The sequence below is a fragment of the Lissotriton helveticus genome, chromosome 1_1, assembly GCF_964261635.1.
Source record: "Lissotriton helveticus chromosome 1_1, aLisHel1.1, whole genome shotgun sequence".
Classification (NCBI taxonomy): Eukaryota; Metazoa; Chordata; class Amphibia; order Caudata; family Salamandridae; genus Lissotriton; species Lissotriton helveticus.
Window position 1 is genome coordinate 1,082,100,749 of NC_136057.1, and position 26,586 is coordinate 1,082,127,334.

General features: G+C 47.4%; 1 protein-coding gene across 5 annotated transcripts in view; it reads right to left on the reverse strand.

The window, feature by feature from the left end:
- The window catches only part of CFAP54 (cilia and flagella associated protein 54), a 2,603,731-nt gene that overhangs the window by 1,537,154 nt on the left and 1,039,991 nt on the right, over positions 1 to 26,586 (reverse strand). For all 5 annotated transcript variants that reach the window (XR_013608312.1, XR_013608313.1, XM_078677994.1 and 2 more), the window contains exon 33: positions 7,226 to 7,347. Coding sequence is in view for 3 of the 5 variants with exons in the window: in XM_078677994.1 (XP_078534120.1) it covers positions 7,226 to 7,347 (122 nt within the window). In the remaining 2 variants the exon portion in view is untranslated. The remainder of the gene's footprint in view (positions 1 to 7,225; positions 7,348 to 26,586) is intronic.

Below are 26,586 nucleotides of genomic sequence, written 5' to 3' on the forward strand. Positions count from 1 at the left end.
GGACGCGCCCACCTTCAGACACGCCCTCGCCTGCAACGCCCACTACTTAGCAAACAGCCTGACGCTCAGCGGGACGCGAGCGGGACGCCGAGCGAAGCCCGGGCAAAGGGTGGGCCGTCTGTGGCCGTCCGAGGCAGGAGGAGGCAGGGCTGGGCCACCCCTCGAACATTTATTGCAACAGGCCCTAGTTCGTGGTGTTCCGCTGTGGGTCCAGATTCCAGCATGTCAACTCGTTCCGGTAAGGCCTTGAGGGGTGGCGGTGAAAGTGCCCCTGGGGGCACCATGTTCGGCTCTATGGACAAATTCCTTACTAGGGTGGCGGCTGTCATTGACAACGAGCTCGCCATATCAGAACGGCGCCTTTCTTTTGACTTCCCCCCTTCCAAAAGTCCATCTCCAGCATTAGTGATGTCCTCACCAAACTCCATTTCCCCTGCACTCTTGCCTGGGGACCTACCTGGGGATTCTTACATTGCACCACTAGAGGTTGGTACAGATGGGGCAGAAAGCTTGCCGACTGATCCTCACTTCGCCAGTCCTTGTACCGTGCTTGTAGAGTCCCGCCCGACCCTCCCATAGCCGGTTCTCCTGGCACTCAGTCCCAATACTGTTCTGATGCTCCTACACTCGACCCACAACCTCCGCCTAAGATTCGATCTACCCAGGGGCTTACGAAAAGGAAAGGGAAAAGGGCGACAAACATTCAAAAGGGCTGTCCATCCACGCTTATTAAGCACGTCAGGTATCCGCCCCAGAGGGGCTCCACACCCCCGGGTGCTGGAGGACCTGTATCTTCAGGGATTTCTAATACCTCTCCAATTGTAGCTGACACAGTGCTACCTTCCCTGCTGGTCCCATCAGCGCCTGACCTAGCCAATGAGGGTCCCTCTCTGGAGTCGATCGAGAAGCTGGTCAGGTCTCTTTTGGTACCACTTACTGACCAAGTCAAGAGGTTGGGGGATAGGCTTGACCGCTTTGAACAGGTCACCAGGGACAACTTCTTTTCCCTGAAAACCCTGTTCAAACTTCAGCCAAAGCTCAGCGAGGATAGGTCAGACAGGATAGATAGGAACACTGGGAAAGAGGTTTTAGTGAGACACCCTTCAGGAGAACAGTTGACGCAGCCGCCCAAGCGACCAGTTTCTGGGAATACTACCTCGGTTGTCTCCCAGGATGGCCCGAGGCAGACAAGGTCGAATGTCTCCACTCATGCTGCCCAAGTGCATGCTATCCCTCCCCCAGTAGTAACAACCCCTGTGCCTAATCAAGGCCAAAGGAAACACCAGAAGGGAGGGACGGGTCCAACTTCGCAACCTGGGGCCGCTTCACACGCCAAAACTGGCGGCACAGCATCAACTCCTAAGGCTACACCCACCCCTGTTCCGCCCATAAACCCTTCTCCTTCAGCTTTTCCTCAGAAAACCACACGAAAGTGTCCCCCAGTTAACCTCCCCCCTGAGTGCCACCCTTTTGTTGTCGTTCTCACCAAAGTCCCCCCTATTAGGAGTACCCAGCAGGAAAACCACCAGGCACTTAAGAATAAGGTCATCCACTGGCTGAAAGCCAACAGGCCCCTGCCTCCGGGAGTGGATGGCATAATTCTTGGCGTACGCAGGGTGGGATGGATTGGAAACGGGAAAAAATCTCTTGAAGGGGATTGCGTGGTGGTAAATTTCCAAGACGCCAGGGTCGCCCATCTGATATGCTCCCAAGGGCGATCCAAGGCTGGAACGGGTATCGACGCAGTCGACTTAACATTCTTTTACCCACGGTCTATTACGACCATTTCCACCTTCCACCTTGGACAACCCACCTACAATAGCAGTCCTGGGGGCCAATTTCCTGTAGAAAATATCGTCCACGGCCACTCTTCCACGGGAGTTTTCTCACAGCGGCTATTCCCAGCTCCAGTGATACCGAACTGGGGATCCTGGGGTTGCTGACTCTGTGATGTTCCCGGGGAGGTCCTTGTGGCTTTGAGTCCTGCTGTTGAGCCCACACCTCGCCTTAAAACCTATAGCTCCTCGATCACATCGCAAATTCAGGCTACTGCCGAGCTTGCAAAAGAGCAAGGGGAGACCGGGGCATCTCCTGACCTTCTGGTTAGCCTCCCTGGTGTGGGTGTTGTGGACATACCGCTCCCTGTCGAGGACTGTAGCATTGCGGCTGTGACGGACCCCCCGATTAGGGTTTTCAGCTGGAATGTGGCGGGCCTCGAGAGGAAGCTAGCGCTGCCGGACTGGAACGCGCTAGTGGAGCAATACTCCATATGCCTGTTCCAGGAAACCTGGAGTCGGGTGCCCCTGCATAAGGCAGGATATTCCACCCACTTTTTGCCGGCAGTACATAGTGCAACTGGTAGGGGCCGCCCTTCGGGTGGCCTATTAATCTGGGTGGCTTCAGAACTCAACTGCAGGGTGGTGGAGCGGGATACCAAATGCCCGGATCTCCTTAATATATCGCTGAGAAATTCCCAGGGCCGAGTCATCCTAAACATTTTTAACATCTACGCCCGAGGCACAAAGGGGGGTAGAGAATCCCCAGTAATAGCCTGTCTGGAAGCCCAGCTCCGCTCGTCTCCTCATAGGTCTTGTACCTTGTTGGCGGGCGACTTGAATTGTACCTTTGAGCCCCTGGACCTTGAAATTCTAACAGACCAAGAGGAACATGACAGTAGGTGGGGGATTCCGCCCCTTGATCTTAGTCCTATCAAAAAGTGGACAGAAGTGGCCCTCCAGATCAACTCATTAGCTATGGAGTTTGGTCTAAGGGCTGCCAATGGCAGGACTAGGTCCGACAAAGTAGGGGCCCATACCTACAACAGGCCAGGGCATACGTCACGGATTGATTATTTTCTCCTTGACATACACCTGTGGAGCATGGTGGAGGACATGGTGATTGTACCATCGGTTGAGAGTGATCATAATCTCCTCTCCCTCACCTTGTCCTACAGGTGGCTTACTAGCACTGCGAGCAGACCTTCTCGTAACCCTGCCCCGGACCTGTCAGTAGTTACAAACTGTGGACGGCGGCTAAAGTGGGCGAAGTTGGCACTTTCAGAGGAGAAAACTTCTGCCATTAGGCAGCTCCTTGCCTCAGCCCTAGTCAATCTTGACCCCCAAGAGGAAGGGTTGATGGAGGTGGCTCCTAGGTTTTGTATTATAACTCAGGCTATTAGTGACCTCTTTGTAGTTCCAGCTAATACGAGTAGAAGGAAACCAAGCTCACGATCTGGACAGGGCTGGTACAATCAGAAGTGTAGGGAGGCGAAGTCACTTCTCATTGAAGCAGTCAAGTCCAAATTACCGTCCAGGACTAGGGAGGCCAGGAGACACTATGCACTCTGCCAAAAAAATGCTAGGATGGAGTGGGAGGATAATTTCTGGCAGGACCTCCTGGCTGCCAGTCGTGGGAAAGACGCCAAAGGTTTTTGGGACATGGTGGGCAAAAGGAACCGTCCTGACGACACTCTGAGGACCTGTACCATCAATGCCCAGACATGGTTCTCCCACTTCCAAAAACTTTATTCTGCTGCTGAAGGCCCACTAAACGACTCTTTTAACCTCCCGCCCTTTACCCTAGTTCATGACCTGGAACTTTTTTCTGTTTTGGATGTTACAAAGCAGATTAAAACCTTGGTTCCATTGAAAGCAGCTGGTCCGGACGGCCTACCAGGCGACATCCTACGCGCTTATCCGGAAGAATGGGGGGTACTAATCTCTGCACTCCTCAATGCAATTATTGTGGGAGGCCCCGTGCCAGACTCCTGGAGAGGTGCGGAGGTGGTCCCCATTTACAAAAAGGGCAGTCGGGATCTACCCGGGAATTATAGGCCTATAAGCCTAATAGACTCGAGCCAGAAACTGGCGGGGAAAGCCATTTTGGGGAGGATCTCCCAATGGGTGGACGATAATCACATCCTGTCCGATATGCAAGCTGGGTTCCGTTCAGGTACAGGAACTATCGAACAGGTCTTTAGGCTCCTGTTACTATACTGGAAGGTGGTGGTACTGGGCAAAGGCAGTCTTTATTTGGCCTTCATTGACCTGAAGACTGCCTTTGACCTGGTACCTAGGGAGGAACTTTGGAGGGTGCTTCACGGTTTAGGGATGCCCCCGTATACACTAAACCTCCTTATCATCCTGCACACCAACACCTATGCCCAGGTTAGATGGGGGCTGAACGGGGAAAAGACCGATAAGATCAGGGTCGAGAGGGGAGTAAGGCAGGGTTGTGTCCTGGCCCCTACCCTATTCTCCCTCTACATTAACGGGGTGGTAGATCATCTACTCGGCGAACCAGCAGACGCTCCCACCCTGGGAGGTGTAAAAATTCCAACTTTGCTGTTCGCCGACAACACCCTCCTCATCTCTAAAACCCTCCAAGGTCTCCAGACACTTCTGAACCGCTTTCAGGACTTTTGTACCACTAAGGGCCTTGTCATCAACGTGGATAAGACTAAGTACTTAGTTATGCATCCACCACGCAAACTTGGCCGCCCTCCCATTTTGAACTCCATACCCCTAGAAAGAGTGGCAGAATTCGATTACCTGGGAATTCGACTTAACGACGCGATGAGCTGGACCGCCCACATCAATAAAATGACAATGGCCCACAAAAGGGGGGGGGGGCCCTTCTCAAGGAGTTCAACAACTCATCAAAACATTGTGTTGCCCCTCTACTAGACATGTACAAAGCACGTGCGGTCCCTGCGTCACTTTATGGAGCCGAACTGTGGGGCTTGGGCAAAGTGGACTCACTGAGCAAGGCCGAAAATAAATTCATCAAAGATCTCCTTGCTATTCCATCGAGTAGCCCGACCATCCCAGTGCTCATGGATACTGGCTGCAAAGCTATAAGGGACCAGGCTCGGCTTCGACCCCTCTTGCTTTGGGCAAGTTTGTGGAGGGTCCCGGAGCTAAAATCTTATGCCAATGGCCTAGCTGAGGTGATGCACTCCGACGGTTGGCATAGCATCAAATGGCTGAAGGACATTAAACATCTTCTAGGGGACTTAGGCCTGGACTCCTGCTGGCATAGCCACTCCGCTCCTCCGAAGGAGACCTTAAAAAAACTTTTTTGGGAGTGGGTTTGTGTGAAGCGCTTGAGAAACCAGCAGCACTGCAAAACCACCGCAGCTTTTCTGCTGTTAAAAGACGTTGTCATCTACGAGCCGTACATGGACATAATAACAGTTGCCATGGATAGGTCCTTGTACATCAAATTTCGATTAGGAACCCTACCCTTGGCCGACTTTTGCTCCAGGTGGAATAAATCCCAGCCCACATCATGCTTCTGTGCTCTTTGTCGTGATAAACCAGAGACGGTGCCGCACTTTCTTTTTGAATGCCCGGACTATGGTCGCCCCAGATCACGTTGGCTTGGTCCTATCTGCAGAGAACTGGGTACCCGTCAGCACTCCGTTGCACTCCGGATTCTTTTAACCAACACAGCCCCTCCGATCGTTTGTGCTGTTGCTAAGTTTTTAAAATGGGCTTGGTTGATTAGACTTAGAAGACTGTCCATATCAATTTAATTCTTTTTTTAACTAATTTATGCTGACCTAACGTGTTTTATTCTTATACTAAATGTACAGTCATACTTTTTTTCGACATGCTGTTTTTATCTTTTGTACTGCTTTTATGATATGTGCATATCGAAATAAAGCATCAATCAATCAATCAATCAATAATCCAATCCAAGCGCTCTATTCTCTGGCTCAGCTGCTCTTCTTTGTCCTGGGTCTTCTTGTGTCTTTCGAATCTGAAATTCAAGGCTCAGGGGTGCCACCTAAATGCCAAATTTTGGGGCATTATAGGAATTGCCAGGTAGTAGCCAATGGGCTACCTACTATTCCGGTGACTACAACCTCTAAAGACTTATCGATTGTAGGTCCACACAGATCAATCCAGTATTGAGTACAGTAGGTGCTCTAGACAGTGCGTTTCCTGTGATAGGAGCTCGTCAGGTGAGCATCGGTTGAGGTATTGGAGAACCACTCCTCGTTTGATTCTGGCTCCCAAACCATTGAAGTTCCAGTAGAGCATCTTGAAACTAGGAGGGAGGAAAGTGGTAGCCATGGATAATTACTAGTAGTAAGGTGTGGATAGAGCCCTTAGGTGGTGACCTCTACCAGGGCCTGGGGTTGTGCGGTATGCTGTAATGCGACCAATGATGTTATTTTAAAGGCCATTGAGAGTTGCATGTGTGGGGCGCAGCAGCACCTCTCAATCAATTTGAGTAATCGAGGGACAAAAAATAGGAACATTTACCTTATGTTGCCGCTGCACAAGTGCGAATATGTCTCCCTAAGACTTATATAACAAAAAATTAACAGACATTTCAACACAAACCCTAATACTACCCTAAATCTGCTGCAGTTACATGCGAGCCCGCAGTTGTGCCCCACCACACAGGCTGCACCATGTTTCTTGGCCAGGGGCCAAATTAGGGATCCTGTAGTTACATACATAATTGTGGTCTCGCAGCTAGTGGGCTTTTGGCATCAGGTTTGTCAGATGTGCTTGCCTGATATTTGTGCAGAATATAGGGGATTAACGGAGCAGGTGATAGGATCCGTTTCAGATAGCAGTCATCTTTCCTGTTGGTTGGCCACGCCCCCTTTCTTGTACACTTGTACACTGTTAGTACCTATTGCTTATGAAGGTAAAACAAAAAAATGCGGGCTGCCAAAGAACAGAGCTGTTGGCTTTGTCAATGCTCAGTTAGAAGCAAAAATGTAAGCTCCTCTCAGCCAATCAAATTGGCATCTGCTAAAACAGCCTCTTATTTTTGCACCTCATGAATTTTTTAAAACTGCTGAATGCATGCTTATTAAAACAAACAGATGTCGAGTTAATGCAATATGCATCTTGCAATCCTGATTTGGTGCAGATCTATTCAGCGCCTTGTGCAATACATTGTGCTTCACAGCACCTTCCCATAGAATGCTTAAGTAGCAAATGCAGCTTTCGCATGCCCACTTTTACCCCTCTCCTCATTCCTCCTACCAAATATGAATGAAACCCACCTATAGCTTTTATGAAGATGTTAATACTGAATTGTGAGTGAAAATGTGTCAACGATAAAGCAAAGAATCAGGAAGATTTTAGTTCACATTCTGTTTGTGTTGAACTATCTGAAATTGGTCTTTACACAGTTACACTTTTTAAGTCGCGAGCATACAACAAATATAAAGCAAAAGAAGAACTGGGACAAAGAGTACCTGGGCAGGTCTGGGCATGCCTTTGCCGGAATGTTTTTCTGATTAAGCTTTTTATGTTTTTCTTTTTGTTTCGCAGACAAAGTCTCTTTTCTTGTTTGCTTAGGAGTCTGCGGTTCTCGATTCTTGGGAAAAAAACGTTAGCCATTAAAATTAATTTTATTTTAAAGGCATTTTTCATTTAATCTTCTCTAAATACAAATTCCTTTCTGTAAATATATCTTCCCAATACATATTACACTATTGTCTAATGTCACAACATTATGAATGCATCGTAAGCAAATAGACTGGATGGAAAAAACAGGTGGCAGAAATACTAGAGAAGATATGAGAACATTTGCAGACTCCTACATGAATGACATTGAATGAATGAATGAATGAATGATAGTCTTATAGAGCGCACACTTTGCCCAAAGGCGTCCAGGCGCTGGGTATAGAACAAGCAGTCAGGAATACTGGAGATGGAGCTTCAGATATGAAAGTGAGAAGAAACATGATTTTGGTTGAAATATTTTTATTGATTTGACAAAAAAACGAGATGTAGCAAGCAATGAAGCCCGATTTGTGGGCCAAAAACCAACATAGTGCTACGCAGAGCATCAAAATAAAACAAGATGAACACCTTTGCCCCCCTCCCTCTCCCTAGCCCCTCCTTCCCCCCATCCTTACCCTCCCCCACCCAAGCTGCTTTGACAGAAAAAGGGAAAATCGAGCCTGGCGCAAGACCAATCAATGGGGTGTTGGTTGGGTCAGGTCCTGGATCAGCGCGGGAAGGCGCAATAGCCGCAGATATCTGGGGCAGGAAAGCTCGCAGAATTCAGAGCACAGTAATGCAATAAAGGGTTGCCACAAGTCGGTGAAAGAAGCCCCATCTCCCTGAAGCAAGAAAGAAATACGCTCCATGCTAAGCACATACCATAGTCAGTGAAACCATCCCTGCACCGTAGGAGTTCTGTCTGTGCCCCAATGTGACAATATATTCAGTAGCGCCGCGCCTAAAGCTATTCCCATCTGCTAGCCTTTATGGGACTTGAGGGGAAATGCGAGCCTATCAGATAAGATAAGATGTAATATTCGGGAAAGCATAGTAGTGTAGTGTCAAAGTGGTGGTCGAAATCGTCCAGTACTTGCGTCCAGTAAGTTGAGAGAGTAGGGCATTCCCATAACAAATGTAGTAGTGTGCAGTCAGCATCGCAACCACTCCAACAAGTGGGGGAACGGTCAGGGTCACTTCTCTGTAGTGGGGAGGGTGTGAGATACCAGTGTATCATTATCTTAGTGGCTGTTTCCATGTTAGAGATATTATGCGCTGAGTGTTGAGCTCTGTAGTGAATATTCGTCCATTCCTTGGGAGTCAGTGTCCGCCCGAGCTCAGTTTCCCACCGTCTCTGGCCCGCAGACTTAACCACCTGTTCTAGGGGCGTAGGATTTGGTACACTTCTGTGCTAAGTCGCTTAGTGGATTGCTTTCCAGCCAAAGCTGGTACCAATGTAAGCTGCCTTTCTGCTCCCTGGCAGACCTGTGGCTGCATAACCTAACGCCGAATCTGCAGGTAATGGGACCGCGAGGTTTCGGGCATGGCAAAATCAAATTTAAGATTCTCGAAGGACATGGGGCCCTCCACGTCAAATAAGTGCCCTATAGACCTGTGACCCACCTTATTGCAGGGAACAAATGCCTCCTTATCAAGGCCCAGGGAGAAGTCCGGTTTGGCAGTAATAGGAGTAAGAGGCGACGGAAATGTAGTTAATCTATTGTGTGTAGCCATGGTGTGCCAGGCTTTCAAGGTGGCTCGCACCATGAGGGGAGCCATATAGTCGGGAGGGTCTGGAAGCTCAGCCAAGGAAAGAGGCCTTCCACAAAGACTTTCCTGCTAGCTCTCGCTCCATGAAGAGCCAGCGCCTCTCAGACTCCGGCTGGGCCCATTCCAGCAGGGATCGTATCTGTGATGCTTTATAATAATGATCAAGGTTGGGTATCCCCAGGCCTCCCTCCCCATGGGGTCTAAAGCTCATGTCCTTATTGATTTGAGGTCTCTTATCTGCCCAGACGAAGGTAGTAAATTCGGACTGAAGATGTTTCAACATGCCCGGAGGCGGCTTCACCAGGAGGATCTGAAAAATGGTATAATATTTTTGGGAGTATGTTCATCTTGAGAGCTGCCATCCGGCCCAACCACGAGAGCCCAAACGGCCACCATCGTCTCAGTTCCACCCACATCTGTTGCAACAACCGAGTGTAGTTCAGGGATACCGTCTCAGTGGTAGAAAATGACAGTGTGCTGTCCAGGTATAGGATGGTTTTATGATCCACCGGATGGGACACACCTAGGACAAGGCAACGGCAGTTGGCTGTTGGATGGAGAAACCCAAGGCCTGTGGTGACTTGGCCACATTGACCTTAAACCCAGAGGCTACTGAAAACTCCTCCAACTCAGCTAAAAAGGGTGGGACTGTAGTCTGAGGGGACTCCAGCGTGGCAATAACATCGTCCGCGAAGAGGCTAATGGTATGCCACTCTCCCCCAAAGAGAATCCCCTTAATATGCTGATTCTCTCAAACCCTCTGTGCTAGTGGCTACATATAGAGTGCAAACAGAATGGGGGAGAGCGGAGAGACCTGACGCGTGCCTATGGTTATTGGGAAGGGGTCTATCGTGAAGCCATTCACTTGGACTGTGGCCGGGGGGCGGGTGAAGCCGCCAAACACCCATTGGCGAAACCGGCACCCGACCCCAAACCTCTCCAAAACAGTCTCCCGAAAGGGCCAGTGAACCATGTCAAACGCCTTTTTGGTGTCAACCGATAATACAACGCGCTCCTCTGTCTGCGATGAATCCGGCTGGTCCAGTTCTATCAATCTGGGCATCAAAGGTCCCAACCTAGATGTTAGGATCCAAGTGAAGATCTTAAAATCTATGTTCAGTAAAGATATAGGCCTATAAGAGGCACAGTATCTGATATCCTTATCGGGTTTGGGCAAAACTGCCACCAAAGCCAAGAGCATCGTAGGCGGTAGCTCCATGGGGCCATCGACGGCATTAAAAAGTCAAGTCAGTATTGGGGCCAGGATCAAGCAAAAAGTTTTATTAAAAATGGCGGTAAACCCATCAGGGCCAGGGGATTTGAGAAGCTTAAATCGAGTTATGGCCAAAATTACCTCTTCGACCCGAATCGGGCTATCCAGGACAGAGGCCTGGTTGGGCATCAAGCGTGAGTGTGATATGCCCTGACAGTACGCGGAGAGGTTCTAGTCAGGTATTGGCTGGACAGGATAGAGATGTACATAACAATCCTGAAAGGCGCGAGCTATATCTTCCTCCAGAGTAAGCTCCACACCCCCTTCAGCCAGAAGGAGTGGGACTGTAACTGCCCGACGTTCTGCGCACAATTTGTGAGCCAACAAGCGGCCGCATAGATCCCGCCCTGTGTAAAACGTATGTTTCAAGCAAAGGGCGGCATGCTCTGACCCATCCAGGTCCAGACTGGTTAGCTCAGCCTGCGCCGACTTTAGTTTCCTCTAGATTCGGGGGCCCGGTCCTCTTGTGGATCCCCTCTAGTTCCAATACTTGCTGAGAAAACTCTTTCCTCTTCTCCCTGCGTAACCTGTAATCTGTGGCTGATGTGGCTATAAAGCTGCCCCAGGCTACTAATTTGAGAGTTTCCCAAAATGAGATGATAGAGGTGTCCTGAGTGTCAAGGGCAGCTAAAATGTCTTCTAGTGTTTTAGGAAGGCGCGCTACAACCTCAGGACGGTGGAGGAGCGTGTCCTGGAGCTTCCAGGTGTATGATGGCTGAAGGGTGGGGGGAAACAGCAATCTCGTGGTCAAGACTGCTTTGTCAGAGAGTGATTGAGGCTTGATGACTGAGTCCTGTGCAAACGAAAGAAGAGACTGGGTCATTAAGAAATAGTTTAGCCTTGTGTATATCCCCCTGGCATGGGAGTAGAAGGTATAATCGGTGGTATGAGGGTGAAAGTGACGCCATATGTCCACCAACCTTAAGTCGTGCAACCACTGGCGGCTGGTGTCAGAAAGAGCCCCTGTTTGTCCCTGCCTCTGAGCCGGGCAGTCAAGTTGGCCATCGAACACAATATTCAAGTCGCCCCCCATGAGAATTTGTCGATCAGGTGTGGATGTTAAGAGGCATATGTATCAAGCTTTTTTGTGGTCGCAAACACTGCGAATCGCAAAAAAACAGTGTTTGAAATTGCAAAATAGACATGTCTTATCTATAACATAGGTTCGCAGCACAAAATAGGTATTTGCAAAAATTGCTATGAGCAATTTTGCGAACCCAAAATTAGCGAATAATAATTGCGAAATCGCAATCTTTGCCACGCTATTTGCGATAATTGCAAATAGCGTACTCGCAACTTGCGAATTCGCAAAGAAATGTATAAAGAATTCACAAACTGCGGATTCATGAAAATCGCAATTCTGCACATGGATTTTATCACCATTCAAGGCAGGTGGTAGCCAGATGCAACCTATTTAAACAAGCCCACAATGCAACAGGGACTTTCACAATGACGGCGCTGTATGTGATAGCCAGGAGAATGTGAATTAGAGCTGCAGCACAGAGAAGGAGGCGACAGGAATGGATCTTCAGAGTGTGCATCACTCTGTTCCAGCAGACTGATGAGCAGATCCATGAGAAGCATAAGCTGGACTCAGCTACAATTATGGACTTGATAGATGAGCTAAAACCCTTGCTGGAACACCCAACATGCAGGACTCACACCATTCCAACACATGTGCAGGTCCTGTGTTCACTGCACTTACTGGCATCAGGGAGTTTCCAGGGGGGGATAGCAGCAGCTGGAGGGGTCTCTCAGAGTTGGCTGTCGCGCTTCTTCCATGCATTCTTGGATGCAATGGTACAGAGGCTACATCACCAGATCCAATTCCCCAGGACACAACAGGCATTACAACAAACAAAACAATACTTCTACCAAATTGCCCAATTTCCCCACATCATTGCCTGCATAGATGGAACCCCTGTAGCCCTCTCACCCCTATCAAACAATGAATATGTATTCAGGAACCGCAAATCTTATCATTCACTCAACATACAGGTCATCTGCAATGCCAAGTATATCATCACCGATATTGTTGCAAAATACCCTGGCAGTACACACAACTCATTTATATTTAGACAGAGCGGGATATACAGATGTCTCATTGGTGGCGATTTTGGTGAGGGCTACCTGCTAGGTAAATGCATGTCTAACATTCTAACATACAGTTAAGGTCTTTAGTGGCAGGACACAGTATTGACCTCATGTCTTTCATTCTGTAGGAGATAGTGCATATGCGGTGCGAGACTTCATCCTAACACTGTACCTTAATCCAGCCAATGTAAGGTAGCAAAGATATAATCGCGCACACAAATCTACGCGCTGTGTAATTGAGCGGACTTTTGGGATACTAAAGAGCCAGTTCCGCTGCCTGCATAAAAGCGGAGGAGCACTACAATACAGCCCAGATACCTGCTGCATGATTGTGGCTATTTGTGCCATGCTCCAGAACATAGCAACAAAAAAAGGCATTCCAGTTGAACTTACTGATACACATGCATCTGAGGATGAGGGCCCAGGTCCACGTTGCAGACCAACAGGTGGTGTAGGGGCAGCTGCTGGACGAAAGAGACGTGATGAGATGACACAAAACTATTTCTAGGTGAGTAATGATGACACAAAGCAAAAGAAGATTTGTGCACGACTGTATTTTTTATTCCTTTAGCTGCAGATGTTGCACATGTTATGACCACAGTGCATGGATGACGGCCAAACACAAGTCCACATGCAATGGGTTGCTTTACCCTATGGCGTTCTTCAGTGGTGCCAGTTTATTTTTTGCGGGAACGGCCTGCTGCTCAGGGTGCTGACTGCTCTCCCTTGACTCATCCAGTGTTGTTCCCTGACTCACACTGTGCCGTCTGGTTTCGGAAATTGGTGGGATGATGCTGCTTCTGCTTGACAGCTCCTCACAATCCCCTGAGCCCAGGAGTCCTGTGTCACCTGTGGTAGCTGTTCCACTGCTTTTGTCACTTGCACCAAGCCTTTGGCCACATCCTGGCTGCAGTGGGCCATTTCAACCTACATGTTAACGAGCGGCATGACAGTAGGGATGTGGCAGTATACAGGCAGTTGACCGCCTTGCTGTAAGTGTCCAGACGGCTGTAGAGATGATGTCTCCCACTGCGTCTGGCTGCCTGGTCCCTCTTCATCGTGGCACACAGTTGTTTAATTGCGCCAGTCATTTCCCTGATGCCATCATGTCACTCAGGTTGTGTTTGACAGAGACCAGCTGCTGGTGTATTGACCGCCTTGATTTTGTTTGCAGGCGCTGTACCTTGACCATGCTGCCTTTCAGTCCGGCAAACACCGTGTGATCCTCAACAGCAGCAGTGCTGGTGGTCGCCCTTGGCCTTCCTCTCCCACATGTTTCCTCTCTACAGTGCAGAGTGGGCTGTTCTTGGACCTGTGCTGCATGCTGGTCCTGGTCTGACTGGGCCTCATCCCCTATGGACTGAGGTTCTGCCTCTAACATTACGCTGTCTCCGTGGGACAGGTGTTGTCAGCCTGGTTTCCTCAGTGGCCTCTTGACCTGCCTGGTCCTCTGTATGTGCTGCCTCCTCAGCTCCTGAACTGCCATCCTGTGGTTCAGGTAGTACTGTAAATGAAAAGGGACATTTGAATTGTGTGTTCTGCTTCACATTGTTCACTGAATAAAGTTTCCTGATTTTGCGTTAGCTAAGTATTGTCCAGCGTATTTTGCCTTTACTGATGTACTTATACTGATTCTACATTGCTGTGTCTCATTGCTCCACTGTATGATGCATGTGACTACATCTCCGATGATGCAACGTATAATGGAGTTGCATTTATGCTTTGTAGTTGGTGCATTCCTAAATGTGTGTGATTGAGATGGTAGTGTGTGAGGGATGATTTGGCATGCATCTTACCTTGTCTGGTGTTGGGAGGGCGGGAGCTGTCGATGTCAGCCACACCACTGACACTCTCCCTGGCTGAAGGGTGCACTCCACCAACTCCTCAAGAGGTGTAGATTCTGTTTCAGTGGAAGGTCCCCCACCAGTTTTTTTTGCCTCTGCCAGCCTGCTTGCCACCTTGTCCATGGACCTGGAGCGCATATCATACCAGCGCTTGCGCAGGTCGTCTACATAACGCTGGATCACCCCGATGGCTTTGACCTTTGCCTGGATGTCCAGACATACTTTCATTTGTATTGACTCTGGCACATGTAGTGATTTTTTGCCAAAAAGCAACTCATGGCTAAGGACCGTTTCCTCTATGAGCACCTCCTGCTCCCTCTCGCTTAACTTTTGCTACCTTTTCCTCCCAGACCCCTCCTTATCCTTCTCTTTCTCCTGGGGATCCATTTGGAATTGTTGGAGCTGCAGTACACAGTTGTTTGCCTGTTCTTCCAGCCTCTCACACAGTCTCAGGCAATCAGGAACAGCATGGGCAGTCATAATTCCTGGGTGTGATGTCATCAAGCTGCACCTGAATTGCAGATTCTCTATTTTTGCGATTCCTTATTTGCGAATTCGCAATTAAGGAATCACTATTAGCGGGTTGCAGACAAAATCTGCAAATTTTGGGGAATCACAAAATGTTTGCGATTTTTATTTACATCGTATTTTGCGGTTCTCAAATGCGATTTGCTAAAGAGCGCATTTTGAGGATCGCAAAATCTGATTTTCCATACATATGCCCCAAGTTCCTACAGCCTTGTGTATAAACGCCTCCTGGCCCTGGCTGGGGACATAGATGGTGGCTGGTGTTTGTGTGTGCACCCCAAAGGTCACAGAAAGAGCCAGAAGCCTCCCCTTGATCTCTGAAACCTTTGCCTCCACCGTCCCTGGGAAAGAACAGGCAACAAGGATAGTGACCCCAGCATTTTTGGTAGGAAGGGAAGAGAAGTATTGCTGAGGAAAGGCCTTAGAGCTCAATCCATGCATGTCACCGGATAGCAAATGAGTCTCCTACAACAAACAAACATGGACTACCGAATTTTCCAGATAAGACAGAATAGCTCTACATTTAATAGGGTGGTTGAACCCTTTCACATTCAAGGTCAGGATTGTGACACTCATCTACACAGGTGGTGTGGACAGGTCGCGCTGCGGGTGCGAAAGGGCCAGGCTGACCCGCTACAGCTGGGCCCCACGAGAGCCCAGACAGAGTGACCTGGACAAGCAAGGGTCGCGCGCATATAAAAAGGATGGGGGAGGGGAACCCATCAACAAAAACATCAAAACCCCAACAAAGCAACAATGTAGGCATAATACAGGAAAACACAAAGTCAATGTCCAGCGCGTACTGCTCCTAGGCGAAAAAGTTAAGGGTACCTGTGGCCTGCGGCTCCCCACTCCCCCCAGGCATGGGCCATGTATATATTGTTAATGTTGCTGACAATGGTCAAGGGTGCAATCTTGAAAGCATCAGTATTCAGCTGGAGCGAGTCTTGCCTCACTCCGAGGGTGCCCCTGCAAGAGATGTCAACCCTGCTTGTTGCTCCCTGGCCATGGTGTCCGAGCCAGGACGTGCAGACGGGCTGGGAGGCTTGATCTTAGTCCATCCATGGCTGCTCCAGCACCTGCGGAAGTGATTATCCATGCAAGGCTGGTCCACTGCGGTTTCTTCAACATCCAGGAGTTTGTAGGCCACAGAGAGTGAGCAGATTTGCCTCAGTCTCCATTTGTAATGGAAGATCAACCTGAACGGATGACCCCAGAAGTATTTGATGCCAGTTTCTCGGAGGTGGAGTGTAATCGTATGAAAGGACTTGCGTTTGAGCAAAGTGGAGGCTGCCAAGTCCTGATATAACGTTGGTTTCTTACCCTGGTAGGTAAAGTCAGAGCTGCGCTGAGATTCCCCAAGGATCCTCTCTTTTAATTGGTAGTCACGGACACAAGTCAGTATGTCCGGCGGGGGTGCAGGGACTGCCCTCCGTGGGACTAGCCTATGAGTGCGGTGCAGCTTAATCGAGAAGTCTGGGGATTCTCCTGGAATGAAGCAGAAGAGGTTTGTCACCAGCACCTCGATGTGGCCATCTCCCTCGCCATGTGCCATGCCACGGATGCAGATGTTGTTCAGCCTGCACCTGTTCTTCAGATCCTCAGTGTGGGCCCGTAGTTCCAGGTTCTGTTCTTGCATCTTGAGGACTTCTTGTTGGGGGCTCTCGATTTCTTCGTTGTGGCCAACCTCGGGCTCCTCCAAAGTATTAACTCGCTCTCCCAGGGAATCCACATCTCGGCGCACTTCCTGCAGGTCTGTTGACAGTATGCGTTTCATTGTGGAAAAATCTTTTCGGAGAGAGGAGAAAATTGACACCAGAAAAGATCGACTGACCAGGGCCTCCGAGACCCCCAACGTCCTTCGCCTCATCCATCTGCTCCGCTCCGGGCTGGCTGTCCGTCTGTTGTGCTGACTTGAGCAGGAAGTCTTTCACTGACCTATCTTTCCTGTCCTTGGGCCCCACCTTCACAACGCCAACAGATCTCTGTTCACCTCCTCTCCCACTTCCTGGCTTGGCCTCCCGTCGAGCTGCTCTCCCACCCTAGGCTCTTCACAGGTCTTGCCCCTCAGCAATGTAAGGTTGTCAGATCAGATTCCAGTAATTCAGGTTGCCACCACAACGAGACCGGTGGGCGGGGGAATTCAGCCAAGGCCTCCCCATCGGGATCATTCGTGCCATTGCTCATCCTAGTGGCCTCTCAGGCCACACCATGGGCCTGCTTTAGGCCCAGGTCCAAAAGTTGCTCAGGGACAGTCCCAGGCACCAGGGGAGCGCCGGGCCAACGCCGAGGAGTCCCCAAACACTTCAGGTGGGGGGTACAGCAGATGGCGCAGCAGAATTAAGCGCCACGAGGGTAGTAGATGCGGTGGCCCCGCCCCACACAGCCACTGGATATGAGGCCGGCTTCAGCTCGTGGGCCCGGGGCCTTATGTGGCACTCACGATTTGAGCACACCACTGCCCGACAGTATGCAAGGTCACACCTCACCTTGCCGAGAGGGATCTCGTTGCGCTGTGGTGGTCTACCAGACCCTGCGGGGACCACCAGGAATCTCCGGACCTCGCCCTTTTCGCTGGTCTCTCCGTGGCTGCCTCTGGGCCCCCAGCCACTCCTTCAGAGCCATCCCACAGCGGCGTCAAAACTACCGCCAGGACCTCGATGCCCCCTCTCCAGCCCCCCAGGAATGTTGTGCTGCTTTCAGGAGGGTCTCAGTAGACCGCAGTGCCCCTCCCACCGCCGACAGTTCAGTAAAAGGACCGGCGGGTGCGGAGAGCCACAAAGCTGCGCCCTACCAAGACACCATCTTGGCCACACTCCCAATAGCCATGTTTTTAAAGATTTACCAATGGGTAGCTGGCACTCTTGACAGGAGATCAGTAGAGGAAGAGTGTTCCAGAGCTCAGAGGCATCAACAGCGAAGGCTCTTCCACCCACCTAGCTCTCCTAAATCTGGGGACTAACAGCCAATTTTTATTGGCAGATAGAAGCTGTTTGGTTGGGGCGTACCAATGGAAGAGTCTTTTGATCCCTTCAGGACCAAAACCATGAAGAACCCTATAAAGAATACATAGGGCTTTAGACAGAATTCTGTTTCCTAGAGGAAGCCAATGTAGTTTGCGAATTGTCCCAGAGACCGAGCGGAGTTTCGGAAGATCCATCACGAGTCTTGCTGCTGCATTCTGGACAAGTTGCAGTTTGTGAATGAATCCCTTGTTAATGTCCAGATAGAGGGCATTACAATAGTCCAGCCTGGACAAGATTAGGGCAACGGCTACCTGCTTTCGAGAAGAGAGAGAAACCAATGGAAAAATCTTCCTCAAGATCCTGATGATCCCGAAACAGGTCGAAACAGTTCTATTGACCTGGGGCTCGATAGAAAGTGAACTGTCGGCTATAACACCCAGATTCTTAGCTTATACTGCAGGACAGGGACACAGTCCAAGTATTTCAGGCCACCAGGAATGTTACAATATAGATTGTTGGCTGCCAAAAACCAGGACCTAAGTTTTATCACCATTGAGCCATAAGTATTTGTTTATCATCCAATTGGCCACGGCCCGCATGCAGTTTTTAAAATTTGCTGCGGAATCTTCAATGCTGTAGACACAAATATTTGTGTGTCATCAGCATAAGACGGAGCCTCGAGCCCTAAAATTCTGATTACATTGGCCAATGGTAAGACGTAAATGTTAAATAAAGTAGGACTCAATGAGGAACCTTGTGAAACCCCACATAAGTTGGAAATGGAGTAGGAAAACAATTTGGTCCATTTTTAGGTCTCGCTGGTGATGCAGCACACCACCAGCCATCAGTGCACAATTCCTACAGGCACACATACACACCACCAGCCGTCAGTGCACGCTTGCACCAGGAACACACCACCAGCCATCAGTGCACGCTTTCACCAGGCACACACACCACCAGCGGTCAGTGCACACTTACCAGGCACACACACCACCAGCCATCAGTGCACAATTTCTACAGGCACACATACACACCACCAGCGGTCAGTGCACACTTACCAGGCACACACACCACCAGCCATCAGTGCACAATTTCTACAGGCACACATACACACCACCAGCCATCAGTGCATGCTTCCACCACACACACACAACACCAGATGTCAGTGCACGCTTTCACCAGGCACACACACCACCAGCTGTCAGTGCACGCTTTCGCCAGGCACACACCACCAGTCCTCATTGCACGCTTTCACCAGGCACACACATCACCAGCCGTCAGTGCACACTTACACCAGGCACACACACCACCAGCCTGCAGTGCACACTTCCGTAAGGCGCATACACCACCAGCCATCAGTGCACAATTTTTACAGGCACACACACCACCATTCATCAGTGCACGCATCAATTGTTAACGCATCCACAATTAACTATTGTAGCAATCACAGTATGGCGCACTTTACTTTTAAACGTGTCAGTGCACGCTTTTCCACCAGGCACACATACCACCAGCCTTCAGTGCACTCTTCCAGACACACACACCACCAGAAGTCAGTGCACGCTTTCAACAGGCACACACACAACACCAGCCATCAGTGGACGCTTTAACCAGGCACACACACCACCAGCCGTCAGTGCACTCTTTGCCACCATGCACACACACCACCAGCCGTCAGTGCATGCTTTCAACAGGCACACACACACCACCAGCCATCAGTGCACACTTTCACCAGGCATACACACCACCGGCCATCAGTGCACACTTTCACCAGGCACAGACACCATCGGTCGTCAGCAACCTAGGCAACTAATGTCTAGAACACATTAATAGTGAATTAAATAAACAATTGGCTGAGGCTGACTGTAAGACTTGAGTATTTTTATTTGGCAGTTACACAATTAATAAATCATTAATATAACACAATCGTAAAGGTTAAAATTTCATACAAGATTATAAAACAAGAACAAATAAAAACACAAGTTAAAAATATGTCTGTCAATGGTAGATAAGTGGCGAAAAATGGGTCTCTACGCGCGTTTCGGCGGCCAGCGCCTTCTTCCTGGAGTAGCCACACAATTTCTATAAAGTGAAAATACACATAGATTATATATATATAAAATTACATAATGACACAATTTATACAGTTGAAACGGTTTTTAACATCTAGAATTTTAATTTTTACAGCCAGTTAGTCCAGTTTCTGGTTTACAAATTTGTAAAGCAACAGTGATTTATAAAGCAACAGTGATTTCCATTGTTCATTTTTATTCCTGTCATTTCCTTACATGTTCTGACTTAGTCCAAAAAGACACCTGTCTTAAATTGGAGATTTAGAAGTAGGGTAAGGGACAACATGATAGAGAATGGCATGTTGCGTGTATATAGGATATATAAAGATATTTTTAAGGATATCCTATTTCAGTAATTTGAAGAGCACTTATTGATGCTTCAGACAATTCATAGCCGCCCAATAAATGAGAGAGGAGGTAAGCGAAAGGTCTTTTGAGGGCTTGCTATGATGATGTATTGATAAGGAAACAAATACATGACAGCGCAAGTATCTTAACTTACTTTTGTATAGAACAAGAAAATAAAGCTTTTTATTTCCCCTGCTATGGTGGTGTTTTCTGTTATATTAGTATTTATATCACTGGTACTTACTATGAAGATCAATTATTGAACACTGGTCAAGACGATTTTCTATTTCTTATGCAAATCTTTTTAGATCCAGTGTTGCAGGAGCTTGGGTAGAAGATCATACCTGTTATTAGTTTTTTATTCCAGATGATAAAGTCAATTACATGTATTATTTAGTAATCTTTTACCTGATTGCCAAGAACACAAGTAGTTATTTCCCGCTGGCCGGAGCCCTTTAAGTGAAGAAATGCTGGATAAGATTCACTAGGTCGGAATCCTCCTCAGATGACTTCTAGATATCTATTTTTGGAGATGGTATAAAGCCGGAATTATATCTATTAGTCTTGTTCTTAGTAACAATTCAGTTAGATTTAATTTCTTATACGCTGGTGGACTTAGTTTTTAATAATCGTGTTGTCTAAACTTTTTTTGATCTTACCTATTGTTACTGTAGTTTTCATTTTCTTGAGCCCACTCAGTGATCTATGATGTGATCTGGGGCCAAATGCGATGTATGGAGTGGTGTTCTGATGGTCCAAAAAGAAAGGAAGAGGAGGCAAGAATTACATCTATATCTTTGTACAGATCAGGTTAAAAAATACCTATGACTCTTCTAATCTTACCAGTGGTAACAAGGTCTTATATTTCAAAGGTGTGGATGGTGCTAGCAGGATTTTCAAGGATTCTAGATGGGTGGGGAGGTGATATTAAAAGATCTCCCTGCCTGTGGATATAAAGAGGGAGGCATATTAAGTTCTATTTAGTTGAATGGAGAAAAACAGGGTTCTGCTATTTGCTCATAGCGGTTTATTTTGGTGTAGCGTCTTACCTCAGGATAATCGGCAGGGCTCACTATGTCCGGCGGCAGCGGGATGGTCCGTCTGGCGATGCAGAAGCGGGAAATGCTGATAAAATGCCCGTCGGTGGGAGGTATTTATATATGTTTGATAATTGGTGTCAATTGCCCACACCTAAGTTGTATCTACGTTTGACTATTCCGACGCGATCATTTTGGGAGGAGTTTCCCATGTAAACACATAATGGCGGCTTTACTCAGCACGCTTCAGTAATTGGTGGTGAGGCGCTTGTGTGTTTGGTGTTTGAAAGCGAAAGCGAAAAGGGACTCAGTTTTGTAGTTTTTTGTGTGATGAGACTCGCGCGCTTGTGGTATTTGCGCTTACGAGTGAAGACAGACTTTGATTCTGTGGTTTGCAAATAGATATTTCATTGTAGCAGTTTAAGCACTTACAATGTACATGATTGTAGGGGAAGGTAGACCCACGAGAGAAATGCATTTAAATGATTATACTCGCGCGCTTGTGTTATTTGCGCTTACGAGTAAAGATAGACTTTGATTCTGTAGGTTGCAAATAGATTTTTCATTGTAGCGGTTAAGCACTTACAAAGTTAAGATACTTGCGCTGTCATGTATTTGTTTCCTTATCAATACATCATCATAGCAAGCCCTCAAAAGACCTTTCGCTTACCTCCTCTCTCATTTATTGGGCGGCTATGAATTGTCTGAAGCATCAATAAGTGCTCTTCAAATTACTGAAATAGGATATCCTTAAAAATATCTTTATATATCCTATATACACGCAACATGCCATTCTCTATCATGTTGTCCCTTACCCTACTTCTAAATCTCCAATTTAAGACAGGTGTCTTTTTGGACTAAGACAGAACATGTAAGGAAATGACAGGAATAAGAATGAACAATGGAAATCACTGTTGCTTTCTAAATCACTGTTGCTTTATAAATTTGTAAACCAGAAACTGGACTAACTGGCTGTAAAAATTAAAATTCTAGATGTTAAAAACCGTTTCAACTGTATAAATTGTGTCATTATGTAATTTTATATATATATAATCTATGTGTATTTTCACTTTATAGAAATTGTGTGGCTACTCCAGGAAGAAGGCGCTGGCCGCCGAAACGCGCGTAGAGACCCATTTTTCGCCACTTATCTACCATTGACAGACATATTTTTAACTTGTGTTTTTATTTGTTCTTGTTTTATAATCTTGTATGAAATTTTAACCTTTACGATTGTGTTATATTAATGATTTATTAATTGTGTAACTGCCAAATAAAAATACTCAAGTCTTACAGTCAGCCTCAGCCAATTGTTTATTTAATTCACTATTAATGTGTTCTAGACATTAGTTGCCTAGGTTGTTGCCTTCCAAATGTATTAATTTCCCTGACCTAGGAACTATAAGATCCATATACTCAGGGGGTCCTTGTTAAATACACGTCAACCATCGGTCGTCAGTGCACGCTTCCACCAGGTACACACCACCAGACGTCAGTGCATGCTTTCACCAGACACACACCACCAGCCAATAGTGCATGCTTCCACCAGGCACACACACCACCAGCCATCAGGGCACAATTCCTACAGGTACACACACCACCAGCCATCAGTGCACACATCAATTGCAGTTCTGATAGTTCAGAATGCGGGCCTATATAGGCAGAGGTGTGGCCCCACTGGTGGCTTGGGGCCCAAAGTGCAGTGCTCTCGCTCAATCACAAACACTGCCGATAGGTTCGGGTCAAACAGTTCATGGAGTAGATCTGCAATTAAGTTTTCCATTTTTGATATGGCGGTCGTCTCTGGTATTCCCCTAATTCGAGCGTCTAAATCTTCAGAGAGAGAACTTTGTCCACGTGCAGGAGTTGTTCTTTTGTCTCAACCTGGAATTCATGGAAGTCTGTATTACGATTCTCCAACACATCAAGCCTTGCCTCGTATGTTCTGACCTGTTGCTTAACGGCGTCTAATTGTGATGTAAGTGCATCCACTTGCCTACTCTGCCCGGCAATTATCCTGTATGTATCCTATGCACAGTAGAATATTTCAGCCAGGTCAGCAATAATTAAGCTACAGCTGCACTCAGGCCATCAGCGCCATTCCAAGGGTTCACTGCAAGTCAGTGGGGGCCAGCTGCAGCCAACTGGGGTCAATTGCAGATTTCTAATGGAGATCCTGCCATGTGGGTGCTCTTTTCTGCCCTGTGTGGGAAGCTCACCACGGCCTCAAATACACTGGGCCCTCATTCCGGCCCACACCGCTGCCACAACCAGGATAGGCAGCGCAGCCTTGTCTGCCGAGAGGTCGGGATCCAAAATGGCAGCTGCCCAATAATCAGTTTATCTGCAGCCCTTAAATGGCCACTTCGAGCGTCACAGACTGCCTCCGACACACAGTGAGCTTTTTTTAAATGGGGGAGCGCTGCGCCACGGTGGGCTGGGCGTTCACTTACAGTTTCAGCCTGATCCTGGTGGTTGTTATCTATAAAGAAGGGTGTTGGGACCCCGCAGTCTTGGTCTAGGCTGGAGGACTATTTCAAAGGGAAACTCCACCCTGGTCCGTCCACTCACAGCACCCCACAGTAGCTTACCGAAGCAATAAATAACGATATGCTCCCGGAGCTCCGGCAGCACCGCGCGGCTCCCAGCTTGTAACTAATCCTACCGTAGAGGTGCAGGATCAAAGTGTCTTTGGCAGGAGTGTCACCATTGACCATCCGACAGCGGTCTTTTCCATCGGCCGCGGGCAGCCCCTTGCCGGATGAGCAGGGTGGGCACCTGAGCTCCAGCGGGAAGCGCTCCTCCTCGTCCGAGGCCTCCACAGTTCTCCCATCGGCACTCGTCTTGGTGTTTCCCAGGCCAGTGCACCCCACAGCCCAGGCGAGTCCAAGGGATATTTAATAGCGCAGATGCCTCCCCATGTAACGGATAAAATAAAGAATTAATATCCCGGCCGGCAGAGCTCGCTCTTCAAGGGGCTATCCTGCCGTGCGGCCAGACCACTTCCCTCGTGTGAACCATTTATTGACTGTGAGTGTACAACAAATGCTTAACACTCTTTATGATAAGCCTAATCTGCTCGACCACACTACCACACATAGAGCACTTGGGATTAATAAAGTACGCCCTGTAAACCAATAATAGCTGTCTGGACTTTTTACATGGTGTGCCCTTACATTGGCAATACTACATAAAGCCAGCTTCAATAATAAAAAGCATATACCAGAAACTAATATCACTAAGGGTAGAAGTGGGAGGAGAAATAAGGAAGAAAAATGTTTTATGATTTGTACAATAAAAGCACAAAGAATTAGAATATAATCAGTCGATTGGGAGACTACTAACATACAAGACAAATGTCTCAAATAATAATATGAACACAATATTAAGATTAAAAGGGGAGGTGGAAAATTCATCCCCCACGATTGTTGATGAAATGACTAAACTAGAAACTGTAGTCCCAGCCGAGGACTGAGTTAATCATTTCTCGGTTATTTTTTCACTACAGCCAGGGTTATTAAAGGATCCCTCTGCACCAGAAATAATTCATGATAGGAGATCTGCAAAGGCTTTAAGTGACTCTATAGAGGTGGGGGATGTTAAGTTGGCAATAGAGAATAGTAGCCCAGCGAAAGCACGGGTCTGGATAAGATCCCTGTTGATTTATACAAGTATTTAACAGACTTCTGGGCCCCGGTGATAACAAATGTCCTATAGGGAGCAATAGTAGGCCCGCTAGTTAAGACCTGGCAGGAAGGTATCATATAGTTCCAGATTTTAAAAACGGGGATACCTCCCAGCCTCACTGTTACACCCAAGTTCTTTGCTAGATAGCTCAGTCAAGATCTTGGGCAGGATGATCTTGGCCAAATTGGAAATATGGGCGATCAAGCACCAAGCACTTTGGATATACCAGTTCGGGTTCCAGCCCGGGCTGAGTATAGTGGAACAAACACTAAATTTAGCACTAATTGTCCAAACGTACACAAAAGCCCAAAGGGACAGTATCCATCTAGTATTTGTGGACTTAACCTGTGCATTTGACACAGTAAACCGCTGCAAATTATGGTCCATAATGTCAAAAACCGGATTGATGGTGCAATTATCACTTTGTTAAGGAGGCTCCACAAACGTGCCTCAGTATGCTATAGTAGCGGAGAAGAATTCCCCAACCAACATAGGGGTAAGGCAGGGGTAAGGCAGGGGTCTGTCCTGGCCCCTTTCCTCTTTTTATTATACATAAATGGACTGAGCGAACAACTTTGTGCGGTGGGGAAGGATATTACAAGATTAAATATGTGTCAAATCCCTGTATTATTATATGCTGATGATGTTGTACTGATAGCAAGGACAGCAAATGGCCTACAAACACTGCTTGACTATTTTAATTCTTTTATGAATGATTTGAGGCTAAAAGTTAATCGTACAAAACCTTTTAGAATGAAATGCGGACCAAAAAAATTCAAAAACAAGGATATTTTCACTGGGGAGTGAAGAAATTAAAAAGGTTCTGCATTTTACATTACTGGGGGTACAATTTGATGCTAATTTTAACTGGAAACACGTTTTAAACATTAGAATGATGAAATTCCAGAAATCCAATGATGCTATTTTTAGATTTGCTAAAAGACTGGGTCACAAACCAACTAAGGAGATTTTATATATCTATAAGAGCAAGAGCCTCTCAGTGGTAACCTTTGGGGCTGGGGGCTGGGACATATGAATTGCAAATCATTACAAATAATGTAAAATACATTTTTAAGGAGACTTCTATCAGTGCCTGAGTTCCCCAGTTGCTTTTAGCCGTGATGAAGTAGGAATGAGTTACCTGAAAGAAAATATTGCTTTACAACCGCTGTTGCTTTAGTTAAAAATTTGGAAAAACCCTGCGGCTACCCTGTATAGGACAATATTGGCTGATTGTATGGGGCTGGATAAAAGCCTAGAAATACCTTGGCTAAGATACGTTAAAATGAAGCTTACTAAAAATGGGTGTCTCAGAATATTACACAAATCCTGACACCCTCAAAAATGTCTCACTTGCCTCTATTAAATCTCTTTCCTATCAAAACCTTCAGCGGATAGATACTACTTATAAAATTTCTAATCAACCAGAACCCTTCCCCCAGCGACAAAGAGAACCCGCACTCTATTTACAAACTGATCTAAATGAAAGGTGGAAATTTCAGCTGACTAGGTTAAAAACAATTTATTACCTAGTTACTGTCCCCACTCGAGGAACATGGTTTGCATTACTTCCATTATGCTCCTGTGATAGTCGATGATGTCTAAGCACTATGAACTTTATTTTATTTTGTAGTCTGTATACTCCCCAGAGGAAGCGTTTTATTCGCCCACTCCATGCGGCGGGGAACAGAAACCATGAATTGGCAATGGA